Source organism: Pogona vitticeps, chromosome 11, assembly GCF_051106095.1.
Source record: "Pogona vitticeps strain Pit_001003342236 chromosome 11, PviZW2.1, whole genome shotgun sequence".
Taxonomy (NCBI): Eukaryota; Metazoa; Chordata; class Lepidosauria; order Squamata; family Agamidae; genus Pogona; species Pogona vitticeps.
This window is the reverse complement of record NC_135793.1, coordinates 18,801,722-18,814,722: the sequence shown is the minus strand read 5'-3', so window position 1 is coordinate 18,814,722 and position 13,001 is coordinate 18,801,722. Positions and strand designations below refer to the sequence as shown.

Below are 13,001 nucleotides of genomic sequence, written 5' to 3'. Positions count from 1 at the left end.
TCTGATTCTGCCTCATTTGTAGAAAAAAAATTCCTTTACTCACAAACTATTGTCACTTTGTACAAAACAAAGTTTCAAAGAGAAACAGCTGAGATAAGGTACAGACAGATGCTGGAGACCCATTTAAAAAGACTGAATATCAACCAAGGGTCTATAAGTCCTTTTTGTTGTTTAGTCATTAAGCCGTGTCCGACTCTTTGTGACCCCATGGACCAGAGCACGCCAGGCCCTCCTGTCTTCCACTGCCTCCCAGAATTGGGTCAAATTCATGTTGGTCGCTTCGATGACCCTGTCCGACCATCTCGTCTTCTAAGTCAGTGGTCCTCAACCTTGGGCCTCCAGATGTTCTTGGACTTCAACTCCCAGAAATCCTGGCCAGCAGAGGTGGTGGTGAAGGCTTCTGGGAGTTGTAGTCCAAGAACATTTGGAGCCCCAAGGTTGAAATGCTACTCTGATTCTCACAGTTTGCCAATTGACACCCTGGTAGCCTGCCTTTTCATTTACTAACGTTGTCACTTTGTCCATTATCTGTATCCCCACCTGGTCATTGGGCCATGTATAAATATGACAGTCATCTAGTCTCACTCTGATGACTGAGTAAGCAGCCTTGATCCACAAGAAGTTGTATTCAAACATGTCAGTTAGTCTTCAAGATGCATTGTGTCATTCTTTCTTGTTTGTGTGTGTTTTTGTCTGATATATTCGCAGAAAAAGTAACTCATTATATGTAACCTGTTAGTTCTTGGCCCTGGTTAATTCCATGTATCTATGATGGGTTTCCCCAATTTCAACAATGTTTCTCCAGAATGCACAGAAGCAGAAAAATCTTTATTCCACTGAATAAACTATTTACTTTCCAAAAGAAAACCATGTGCCCTGGCTAAGTGCACTCTTCATGACAGTGCGATCTCACACAGACATTTCGCTCACATTTTGGACCCACTGGTCCAGGACAAGCGATCGCACAATTGTACAGGGAACGGTGCTCCAACCTGACCTGAGATGTGCCTAAGCTGGACCTTTTTGGCCCAGCAGAAAGGCGACTACTTTGGGGAGGGGGGCACTGGGCTGAATCCATTCCCCCCAAAAGACAGAAGAGCTGTTTTAAGGGAGATTGCCCCTGTCAAAGCGACCCCTTCTGGTGGGATCAGAGGCACACCTTTCGCGCCATCTGACTGCACCTGGTCAGTGCAGGGGATCACACAACACGTGTCAAACGCTGCTGCAGATTTTGTCTCAGCAGGCCGGTATCGCAGTAAATCCCTTTTCCCTTTTCAGTTTTAATACCTTTTGTCGCCGATACTGTTATCTTTGGCAGCACTCCAGTCTCAAGCACACACCCTTGGTCGGTGCTCGTCTTCTTTAAGAGCTTCTCGCCAGTAAGAGTCGCCTGCTATAAAGAAAAGAAAACAGTTATATAGGCGAGACCAGGTGCGCTAAGAGAAAAATCACACTTGACAAACAATTCGTGTTCCTAACACACAATCCAAAAGACAAAAGCCACTTGTCAGATCCAGTAAATCCAGTTATGAAACACAGAAAAGAGTCTATTAAAAATGCAGATGTATTACACTTTGAGGCAGGATTTTTTTGTTATTACCTGCTGTCGTGTCACCTCTGACTGACAGCACACCCTGTGGACGAGCCATCTCCAAAAGGTCCCGTCCTCAACAGCCCTGCTCCACTCTTGTAGACTGAAGCTTGTGAGTTCCATCAATCCGTCTTGTATTTGGTCCTCCTCTTTTCCTGCTGCTTTCCATCTTTCACAAAGAATCCTGCCTTCTCCTAATGAGCCCACAGTGTGAAAAACCTCCATTTCATTAGTTTTGCCTCCAGAGAGAGTTCAGGCAGGAAATGCTGCTCTGGACCCCACTTGTTCAATGTTCTGGTAGTGCAGGGCATTTACAAGATTCTTCTTCTGCACCACCTTTTTAAAAAAAGTTTTTTTCCAGTAATCTTTCTTTACTGTCCAGCTTTCACGCACATCCATGGTGATCAGAAATACTCGTATAAGAGGGTGGATAACCATGGTCCTGGTCTCCAGTGACACATCCTTACACTTGATTGATTTTTTTCCTAGATCATAGAATTCTTCTTCAAATGAGTCTGTCATCCTTTTATCTCTTCTGTATAGGTCTTCAGTGTACTGTTTCCACCTTCTCTTTATTTTCTCCTAGTCCGATCGTGTGCTTCCCTGTTGGTCTTTGACCATTCCTAATCTAGGCTGACATTTCCCTTTAATTTCTTGGATCTTCCGGAAGAGAGAAGAGGTTGTTGTTTTCTCTCCTTTGTTGTTCTCTTCTATTTCTTTGCACTGGTTAATGTAATTCTCTTTGTCTCTATATGACACCTGCTAAAAAGCTGAATTTAGGGTTCTGACCCTGTTTCTGTCACCTTTCCCCCTAACTATCTGTCCTACATTTTGCCTCAGTACTAGAGCCACTTCACTTCTTCTGAGTGTGTCATTTCCAGAACAGAACACTTCGTTGGCGTCTGATTGGAAATATCCCATTCCGGTCCACTTTCGTTCACTGACCCCCCAAGGCACTCCAATGTTTTTGCATTCTATTTCTAGCTTTACAGTTTCCAAGTTATTTTGACTCATAGCTCTCATGGTTTACAGTGCAATAAACCTACATTTTTCATCCATCGTAAGACTCTTGTCCCTCTTTCACAGTCGTACCTGCAACTCTCACCAATCTTCACGTGGAAAAAAAAATCAGACCTGCAAATAAATCAGCCACTCCTGGAGACCAATCAGAAAACAAAGCAAGCAGTGTTATAGGGCGGTGGTCCCCAACCTTGGGCCTCCAGATGTTCTTGGACTTCAGCTCCCAGAAATCCTGGCCAGCAGAGGTGGTGGTGAAGGCTTCTGGGAGTTGTAGTCCAGGAACATCTGGAAGCCCAAGGTTGGGGACCACTGTTATAGGGGACAGGAGGGGAGAAAAGCTGCTGCTGTGGTCATGCTTCCCTTTCTACCATTAAGGAACTCCTTTTTCTAACCATGGTTTGTCCGTAACATATAGTACAGGCCTTAGACATGGTCCATTCCTTTTCTTCCGCAAGAGGCTGGGGTAGACCCAGCTACACAAATCTATAAGATAAAGAAGGACCCTTAAAGCTAATGTGGTCCACAAGCCAAGAAACCCTGCTCCCTCACCAAACCCCGCTCCTTGCTTGAATCTCCCCACCTCCTGTGGATTCCACCCACCCTCCTTCGGCACCTGTAGCCTCTACTTCTCTCACTGCCTTGACTTCAGAATGGTAAGGCAGGGCACAGTCTAGTAGGAAGGTCTCACCGTAGTCACTAAAATCTAGTAGGAAGTCACCCCGTAGTAGACTCATTGAATCAACTGAACTTGCAGAGGAGTCGACTCACCAAATCACTACTGATTCAAGAGGCCGACTCTCGTTGTGACTTACTGCTGGATTCCGGCAGTGAGGTATATCTATGGAATCCAGAATTTTGTGCTGAAAGCCACTCCGTGCACAAGCCCAGAGATCACATCTAAACAACATGAACGTCGTTTGCTGCTTCCTTTGAAATCCTCAGTCAATGAAAAGCTACATTTGAAGGGCTTGCTTTCCTTTAGGTTCCACAAGATCCATCATGGCGGAGAACCAACTTTCAAGGGAGAAAAACCTGAATTCCAGCCCCCCGGCTTCCTGAGTTAATACACCATTCAAGTTAGTGGATGATCCAGGAAAACACAAGGGCCCATCATATTTCAGTGTAGACAAAACGGGTCTAGACGGACAGATGTTTCAGCTTCCTGTGTAGCTGCTTCCTCTATTCCTGTTCGCAATCCACTGCTCCAAGAGAGGGCAAAGGACATCGTGCAGGGTTAATCTGGCCGTACCTTTTCCTGTTGAGAAATCCTGATGCGCTTCTCCCCTGGTTGTTCCGCTTTGGATGACGTCTTTTCCTCCTTCTTCTCTCCTTTGGCAAAAGGGTGGCTCTGGAATCCTCTCCGTTTTATCTTCGCCACGGAAATCCAGGCTGGCTCCGAAGGTGGTGTTTCCAAAGGCGGAACTGGGATATGCTCTGAAATAAAGGGATTCAACACACATGCAGTGGGGAAAATGTTGCCGGTAGCACAAAGCCTATTCGTCCCTCCACCTGGTTCTCACCTCAAAACCCTCAACAAAGCAGGAGGGAGAGCACAGAGCAGTTCTCCAGCCAGGTGAGATTCCTTTACAAGCTTTATTTTTATTTTATTTTTTTGAAGCCATGTCTGTAAATGACAGGGACACACCAGAAGACGTGATTCCCCCAGAAAAAAATGGCACAATGATACTTTAATTTACTTGTGCCTTCATTTTGTGAACAGGAAATCCAATTCCTAGTATCTGGAAACCAGAAACAGGGATGTAGCACTACTGATGAAACGAACTAGTTTTTATTTTTCATAAGCTTTCGTGTGTCCAAGAAGACTTCTTCTGATGAGCAAAATGACTGTGTGTCTGGTCTGTCTCTCCCTCCATTCATCGGAAGAAATGTTCTTGAACACACGAAAGCTTATGAAATATAAAAACAAGTTTGTTTCATTGTTAGAGCTACATTATTCTTTCTAATTTTCCCTTTATTACAAAACCAACTAAAATGATTACAGTGGTGCCTCGCTTGATGATTACCCCGCCTGACGATGAATCTGCTTTACAATGAGGGTTTTTTTTTGCAATCGCGATTGCAATTGCAAAACAATGATTCCTATGGGGGTTTTCGCTTTATGACAATCGGTTCCCTGCTTCGGGAACCGATTTTTCGTTTAACGATGGTTTTAAAACAGCTGATCGGCAGGTCGCAAAATGACTCCCCACTGTGCAAAATGGCTCCTTGCTGTGTTTAGGACAGATTCTTCACTTTATAGGCACCGGTAAATGGCCAGCCTATGGAGGATCTTTGCTGGACAATGAGGCATTTCCCCCATTCGAACACATTAACCGGTTTTTAATGCCTTCTAATGGGTTTTTTACTTTCGATCGACGACAATTTCGCTTTACAGTGATTTCACTGGAACGGATTATCATCGTCAAGCAAGGCACCACTGTACTTGCTCCACTACTCAAAGCCCAGGTATTTCCATCAAGTAGCCCCAAATCTTTTAAGCGACCCTGTCTCTCTAGCAGACATACCTGACGCTCTGCCCATCGGCTGCTTGAGGGGCCCTTCGTCCAGTTTAGCCTTGAGGGGCTTTTTCTGCTCCTGGAAGCTCTGTTTTGGAACCAAAACTTTAGCACTGCTGGGAAGATTCTGAAGTGGCGCTCCAGAGCCTGGTGATTTTGTCTCAGCTTTGACAGAGACCGAGGACGTTCTGGAAACTCCTGCTGGAGACTGTTTTGGGGGTTCTTGATGCTTCTGTTCCATCTGGTATCTCAATAAAGAGGAGGTTCTCCTCAGCTTGACGCCGAATGGGCTCTCGTGGCCCTGCGTTTCTTCATTTGGCCACTCGTTGGCAGAGTTCAAATTGGACACCCGGCTCCTATGACTCCGATCAAGTCTTTCCGGGCTGCTCTGCCCGGTGGAATCCCACTGAGGTATTCCTTCAAACAACTCTGATCTTATAGGAGAAGACGGAGAGCTTCTAGGGCAGGAACCATCGGTGGAATTTGAGCCTCCCGAGAGAGACCTCTGCCAGGCTGGAGCGATGGTGAACCTGACTGGCTTGGCAGAAACCGATCTGGACAGTGTCTTGACCATCTCGTTCGGAGTTTTGCTTTCTTCGCCTCTCGTTTTCACACTTCCCGAATGATCTCCAGTGTTCCTGTCAGGCGGGCCACTTTTTGAAGCAGACTCGGCAGATCCTGTGGCGGCCAGATTTCGTAAGGCCTCTTGTTGGCCCTGGCTAACAGGGCAGCTGAGTTCTGCTGAGAGAAGTGGCTTCTCACCCACCATACTCCGAAGGGGAAGCCTATCTGGCTTGGCCAACTCTTCTTGTGGGGAGGCGGTTGGCCTTGCGCGGCCTTCAAGCGGTTGAAGCGTCCCATCTGCAGACCCTCCCGTGTCTTCTTTGACCTCTGGTCTGTTTGCAGAGGTCGAAAACGTGGCCTGCTCTGCCTCAGAAGGACCTTCCAAGCTGGATGAAGGAAACGGCACCAATACAGGATTAGCCTCAAGGGTGTCAAAACTGTCCTCAACAGCTCTCCCTTCTCCACATATGCCATTACTGCCAACGTTAGAGTCTTTTGCTTCTTGTCGGCGTTCTGCTGGCACATCAAGGTCGTTTCCCGCAACACGCCCAAGCGAGGGTGACATATCACAGAGTTCAGTGGTTCCTGTTTCTCGGTTCAGCAATTCCAAACTTTCGACCATCTCTTTCCCAGTGCTGTGCGGCTGTATCCTGAGGTCACCGGTGAGGGAATCCATTCCTTTTATCCTTTCCCCCTCCATGGGCTCGTCTTCACACTTTGCTAAAGGCGGCTGTGCCTTTGGGCCACCGGCTTGGAGATCGGTTTCCGTCAGATTTTGGCCCCCCCAGTCTGTCCCAGGGCCGGCGTTCCAAGAATAGCGCAAAGCGTCGGAGGCCTTTATCGTGGTTCGCGCGCCACGAATCCAATCCCCATTGGAGAGATTTGTATTCTGGGCGGATGGGCCTAGGGACAAAAAGAGAAAATGAAGAGAGGGAAAAGAAGATGACTTGAGAACTCACACAGGCCTCACATGCTTTGCCATGCACCAGCACATAATTGCACAGGGAGGTACTCACGCATACCCCAATCTTATTATTACCTTTCCGGTCCCTTTCTTGGCCAGCAGCTTCTTCAAGGAGTTTTACATGGCTTGTTTTCCCTTCAGCCACTCTAAGAAGGCATTCTTCCTTCTCCACACGTTCTGCCTAATGTCACAGAGAGAAAGGATGTATATGGACAGAGGGTAGAGACAGAGTTCTCTGGAGATACAATGGAAATCGCAAGGATTTTCAACTTGGACAAGGCTGGTCCCATCACGAGGCAGAATAATATGGCAGCATGTCAGGTGGAGGATGATATTGGGGGGAGCAGAAATGGCACCCTAATGGCTGCCCCCCTCTGTCAGAGCACACCACTATGTACTGCATACAGGCTGCCCTACACAGACAAACATCAGCCTCCTGGTAACCTGTGGTGTTCAAACGAGGTAGATTGCGCCATTCCATCACTAGTTTTAATTAAGAAACAACTGCCGCAGGTTTCAGGCAACCAAATATCTTGGGGCCTTTCTGACTGTTGGAGAAGAATGCTGGACCACTTTGGCCACCCCAAGATCTCCTCCACAGGTCTCGTTCTTATATTTCTGTGTTCCACACACCGTGTGGAAGGACGTTGTCCAACCCTGAGGTGGTACAAGGGCTACTTCGGATGGCAGCAACGACACGTGAACCTTTGCCCGTAGAGGAATGAGCAGCTAACCAAAAACTAGCACAGCAAGAACTGCGGTTTCCAACTGATGTCTCCCCTTTGTTTTTATGCAAAGAAACTTTTCTAGGTGTTGGTTCTCCCACCCAATGTCTGGTACAACCCTCTTTAGGTCTCGAGGGTTCTACCATTTTACACAGACCAGACCTGGTCATGGAGCAGAACCTCATCTGAAGATGGCAGCAAATTGGGTATACTTCTGTCTAAACAACACAAGTACAGTAGTTTGATCATCGCTTTAACGATCATGGGTCCATTCTACAAAATATTTGGACTCTGAATCCTCCTCTACAAAGGTCTACTTCGTTCCCCGAAGGGCCACGAAGAATTCTAAGCCGTCCACCCAGCGACAAAGGCCAGGACTCTGTGAGATTCAGACACAGCAGTAAAAGTCGTACACCAAACTGCAGGGGAGAGAGGCTCCCCACAGGCTTCTAAGGGAGAATCTTGGTCTGCAAAAAAAAAACACCATCCTTGAGGAGTCACTTACAAGAAGATTCTGAGTTTTGCCGGCGAAGGCCTTCTGCTTCCGCGGATTCATGGCAATCCTATGCCGGGCTGCCGAGGTATCCAGGCAGCCGAGCGGCGTGGCTGGGCTGTCGAAGTCGACTGGAAGCAAGTGGGGACCTGGAAAAGCGGGACTCCCAAGGGCTGCGGAGGAGAGGGGGCTGAGCGCCCTGGAGGAGGATTCCGAGGGGACCTGCAAAATGCAGACAGACAGGCCATCATGTTTCTCCAGAAAACCACTGAGCTAAAAACGAACAATAATCAAACAGATGGATTCAGAAACCAAGAGGCTCAAACAACAACCAAAAATATATATAGTGGTATAAGTAAAAGGAGTCCATCTTTGAATCTAGAAATGCATCGGATAGATTTATATTACCCCGCCGAAGCAGGCTACCTTCAAATAGTGTAACTATTCTCTCAATTGATTTTTTTTATTTTAATTTTTAAAAAAACCTGTCATTTGAATGTAACAGTTGAACTTTTGCCATTATAAATGGGTTTTTAAAATATATATATATATTTATCTCAACTGCCATTTATTACGAAAGTTCATCAGGTAGCGAGAGGTCAATGGGGCTTTTAATGTACATCTTTAATCATTGTGCCTTACAACAGGTTGCAAACAACAGGAGGGAAGAAAGCAAAGGGGGAACTGGGCAAAGGGTGTTGGGTAAACTATACAGTTTGAAATACCATTAAGTGGTAAATAAATTGATTAAATACTGTAAATAACAGCAATGCTGAGAAACAGGCTGTGAACATAAATGCATCTTGCCCCAAAGTGTCTCATTCTGCTATTTGGCTGTGATCCCTTCTAAGACTAGGTGCTTTTCATGGCCTTAGTGACGATGTGCGTGTGGCGCACTTCCAGAACAAACGCCTTGCATGCAGAAGGACCTGAGTTCAAGACCTACCATCTCCCGTTAGAAGATGCTCAGACTAGGGAGCAGGAGGAGGTATAGAAAACCTCTCCCAACCTGAACGGACATTTCTGGGCTAGAGGAAATCAACATAAAGCAGGTTCACGGGTTCATTCCAGTAGCAGGAAAAGCAGCTGTTTACCTGGTCATCTTCACTGTCTGTCCCACCTAAACTCAAAGAGCTATGGCGCTGGACAGGGTTGGAAGACTGCGGGATAAAATAAGGGAAAAGGGTAAGTCAAGGGAAGCACGGCGGACATACTGTCTTCCAGGACGGCATGTAAACAGGATAACTATGAGAAACCACAAAAGGGGAACGCAGGGCAAGGCGGGATGGGGGTCTCCTGTCTTGTATACAGACACATTCGCAAACTCTGAGGTCAATGGCTGGCCATTCATTGATACCTTCAAAATGGCTGCCGCTATTAACATGTCCATGGTTGAAATGGCTGCCATTCTGACAGGATGGGCTTGGGTTAGGGAAGGCTGGCACAACAAGCAACAGGGTCAACTACGATACCTGGGGAACGGAAATTTAGACCTCTCCTGCACTGTATAAAATATCCAACCTACCTGGTCCGAGATTGCAAGAGCAACATAGGATCCTGCACCTACCACATCAGCAACTATCACACAGACCAGAGTCAGCAGCTTGAAGGGCTATCTTCCCCCCATATATTCATGTCTATTTTCTAAATTCAGCCATAAGGCTCTTTTGCGTGTTTATTCAGCCCATGTAGGAAAGACCTCTTGGTTGCTTTGCCTGGGCTTTGGAACTCCCTGCCTCAAGAGATCAGTTACACACATCCTCGGGATCTTTTATATTTATAGAGTAGCTGGTTGGTGGTTAAAATTTGTCTGCTTTCTAAATGAGGGGAAACCCATTATAGTAATACAAATGTACAGCAAGAAGGAAAACAGTATGTAAAAAAATGGATAAGAAGTAGAGATTAATTATTTACCGCAAGCATAAACAGAATGTTTCTGGAAAGCGACGATGACTAAATCAGAGGCAGCGCTACCTTATGAATAAAATTCCAAATGTATGACTCTAAAATGTTACAAATATTTCACAATGTGTTTCATCCAAGACAAAACATGTTCATTCTTCCCACGGGGGGAAAAACAGGGCAAATTGGTTCGTTATTTTCAACTTTAAAGGAAACAGATCAAAGGAAAGATTGCCGTCCAGCCTATGTGGAATGCACTGGATTTGGAAAAAGCTGGTCCAGTCCTCTGACTTTCTCCTTAAATATCTCTCAGCAGTTTCCCAGCTCCATAGCCTAGTGACACATCGCCAAACCAGATCTCTAAAAAGAAACCACCAGTATTCAATGTTATTTTTACATCCTTGCCCCACTCAGATGCGAAACCACCCCTAGGATGATTAGTTTTAAGCATTTCAATGCCAGGGCTTCCAAAAATAACAAGCACTCCAGTGAACGAAGGTTTCTCCTCCCTCGCACACATTTGCTTCCGTTCAAAGTCTTTTGGAAATTAAAATAGGATTGGCTTTTTTCCCCCTGGCTCGAGAATTGAACTCTTTTATCTTATTTTTCGCAGAAGGAAACCACCACGACGGCTATGCTTGGGAGAACGTTTGACGTGTTGTCTGAAGGATTGCTCAAGAAAGATGAGGCAGCAAAAAGAGAAATATATCCACAACGAAACATTTGTTACTGCATACCAAATGGCAGAGAAACCAAAGGCGCTTCCAGGCTCCTGGTTCTAACAATTACAAGGTACTTGATCATTATTCCAACTTCTTTTCCGTAATGGACTCTGGGAGATTCTGAGCATATGAGAAATGAACCCGCACTTAACAGAATCATTTAATGCCCCTAATCCAGCCAGTCTGGCTCAATGGTTACAGCATTGAAGTAGGACTCAGAAGACCCGAGTTCAAATTATCACTCGTCATGATGGTCAATGGGTCCTCTTGCGCCTGGCCTCATGGAATGGCTTGCTTCAGAATTATTGTGAGGATCAAGGAAAGCAACCCATATAGGCTGCCATGTATGGTCCTGAGTCCATGGAGAATGTCTTAAGCACCATCAGCCATCAGTGCTCAAGAGAACATCTAGCACGTCTATCCAAATCCACCAAGCCTGTGGTTTAGTAGTCAGAGCATTAAACTAGGGCTCAGAGGCCCCGAGTTCAAATCCCCACACAGTCTTAAAGTTGACTGGGTGACGATGGTCCTGTTGCATCCTATCAGCCACCTGCCCTCACGGGGCTCTTTGTGAGGATAAAGGGAGAAGAAGGAAATCTGTCTATGCTGTCAGTACCATCTTGACCTCCTTAGAGAAAAGTTGGCACCTAAATATACAAAATACATTTTAATATTAAGGCAGACGGGATTCCATACCTTCAGTGAAACAGAGAAAAGTTGCAGGTTAGGTTGTGGCCGCAATACTTTCGCAAACGTAATACAGTAAGACTCCCAGATACATAAGGGATTGGTTCCAAGCCCCCCAACCCTTGCGGTGCTGAAAACATAAGATTACTGTATAGAGCAGTGGTCCCCAACCCTGGGCCTCCAGATGTTCTTGGACTTCAACTCCCAGAAATCCTGGCCAGCAAAGGTGGTGATGAGGGCTTCTGGGAGTTGTATTCCAAGAACATCTGGAGCCCCAAGGTTGGGGACCACTGGTATAGAGAATGTTATTTTAATGGTGAATGCTGTAACACATAGCATAGGCTCTGGCTCCCTCTAATGGCCAGTTCTGGTAACTTCATCTTTAGAAATATGTATTTCTAGGATTTTTTAAAATCTTTTTAATATTTTCAGACCATGGATAAATGAATCCGCGGGTACTGATCCAGTGGATATGGGGGTCCTACTCTACTTCACAAGGTTGGGAGGAGGAGAGCCATATACAAGGTCTTCAGCTCCCTGGGGAAAAGAGGGACAGAAATGTAAGTGAAGAGGAGGGGAAGAGAGAGTTGACACAATGAAATCGTCTCCATTCAGGACAAACTGCAGAAAGTGCAAGGTAGGTGTGGAAACCGGGAGCGAGGGCAGACTCTACCCCAGGATTATGTATGGCATGAAGGATAATGGCTCCAAGTTTCCTATTATACCTCTTGTTAAAAAAAGATGATGATGAAGTTAAAGCGAGCTTACTGTACTCGTGGAACAGGTGAGAACGTTGTGGAGAGTGGAGATTTCTGGAGGACTTCTGGGCAAGCCGTCGTCTTCCGAAATGGCGCCGGCATCTTCTGTTTTCTTTCCAGCGATCACAAGAGGAGGGGAGCCGAGCCGGAGGTTCTGCTGCAATCGTAGCTGTTGAGGTGGAAAGAAAAGGACAGGGACAAAAATCCCAGAATTAGTTTTTTTTTTTTAAAATCCATTTTCACTGAAGGAGAAGTAGTAGGTAGGTAGGTAGGTAGGTAGGTAGGTAGGTAGGTAGGTAGGTAGGTAGGTAGGTAGGTAGGTAGGTAGGTAGGTAGGTAGATAGGTAGATAGGTAGATAGGTAGATAGATAGATAGATAGATAGATAGATAGATAGATAGATAGATAGATAGATAGATAGATAGATAGATAGATAGATAGATAGATAGATAGATAGATAGGGCTATTGCCTGATTCAGTTAGGGCAGAGATGGGGACACCACTGCCCCACAGGCCACATCAGGCTCACAGAAGTTCTCCATCTGGCCGTCAGAGGCTCCACCACCAGTCCTTTTCACTCCCTGAAATTACGTCCTGGGAAAGCAAGCCCCACTTCATTCACCCACATTTTCCCCAACATAAGATGTGTTCAATGCTTCTTCACCAGTGCTTTGCTGCACCCAATTTTCCCTGTGAGGTGAAGCCTCCACACACCAAAGTCAGCTTCCTTCCCAAAGCACTGCTATCTGGAAGGTGTGAACGGTAAGGCATCAAAGGGCTGACTCTGTTTTAGATGCTTCTGCCGGCAAATGGAGTCAAGCAAACGTCATCAAAGAGCGAGCGTAACAATCAGCCAGTATTGATGTAAAGAGTTACAAGTTACTGTTGCATTTGAACCATCTGAACCTTTGACTCTGTCAGACTCTGGCTAACCAAGAAATATAATATTGGGCTTGCAGGTAGAAAGCAGATACAGGAGACGTTCCTCTGGGGAACCACATATGGTAGCCCCCCAAAATCAACTTTTTGCACTTGTAGCAGTGAGTGGGCAGATATAAAA

At 46.0% G+C, this 13,001-nt stretch overlaps 1 protein-coding gene and 1 long non-coding RNA gene across 8 annotated transcripts in view; one reads left to right on the top strand and one right to left on the bottom strand.

Moving 5' to 3' along the window:
- Positions 1–13,001, bottom strand: part of KIAA1210 (KIAA1210 ortholog) — a 53,105-nt gene that overhangs the window by 3,508 nt on the left and 36,596 nt on the right. For 5 of the 7 annotated variants that reach the window (XM_072981424.2, XM_072981422.2, XM_072981423.2 and 2 more), the window contains exons 5-11: positions 11,953–12,111; positions 8,968–9,033; positions 7,886–8,095; positions 6,731–6,836; positions 5,137–6,594; positions 3,861–4,045; positions 1,288–1,393 (exon numbers count right to left, since the gene is read on the bottom strand). In XM_072981424.2, coding sequence (XP_072837525.2) covers positions 1,288–1,393; positions 3,861–4,045; positions 5,137–6,594; positions 6,731–6,836; positions 7,886–8,095; positions 8,968–9,033; positions 11,953–12,111 — 2,290 coding nt within the window. The remainder of the gene's footprint in view (positions 1–1,287; positions 1,394–3,860; positions 4,046–5,136; positions 6,595–6,730; positions 6,837–7,885; positions 8,096–8,967; positions 9,034–11,952; positions 12,112–13,001) is intronic. The other 2 variants (XM_078380585.1, XM_078380586.1) reach the window with 2 other exon arrangements.
- LOC144584447 (uncharacterized) lies at positions 4,043–11,158 on the top strand. Its single transcript, XR_013538686.1, has 2 exons — positions 4,043–4,184; positions 10,389–11,158. It is a non-coding gene; the product is annotated as an uncharacterized LOC144584447 (long non-coding RNA).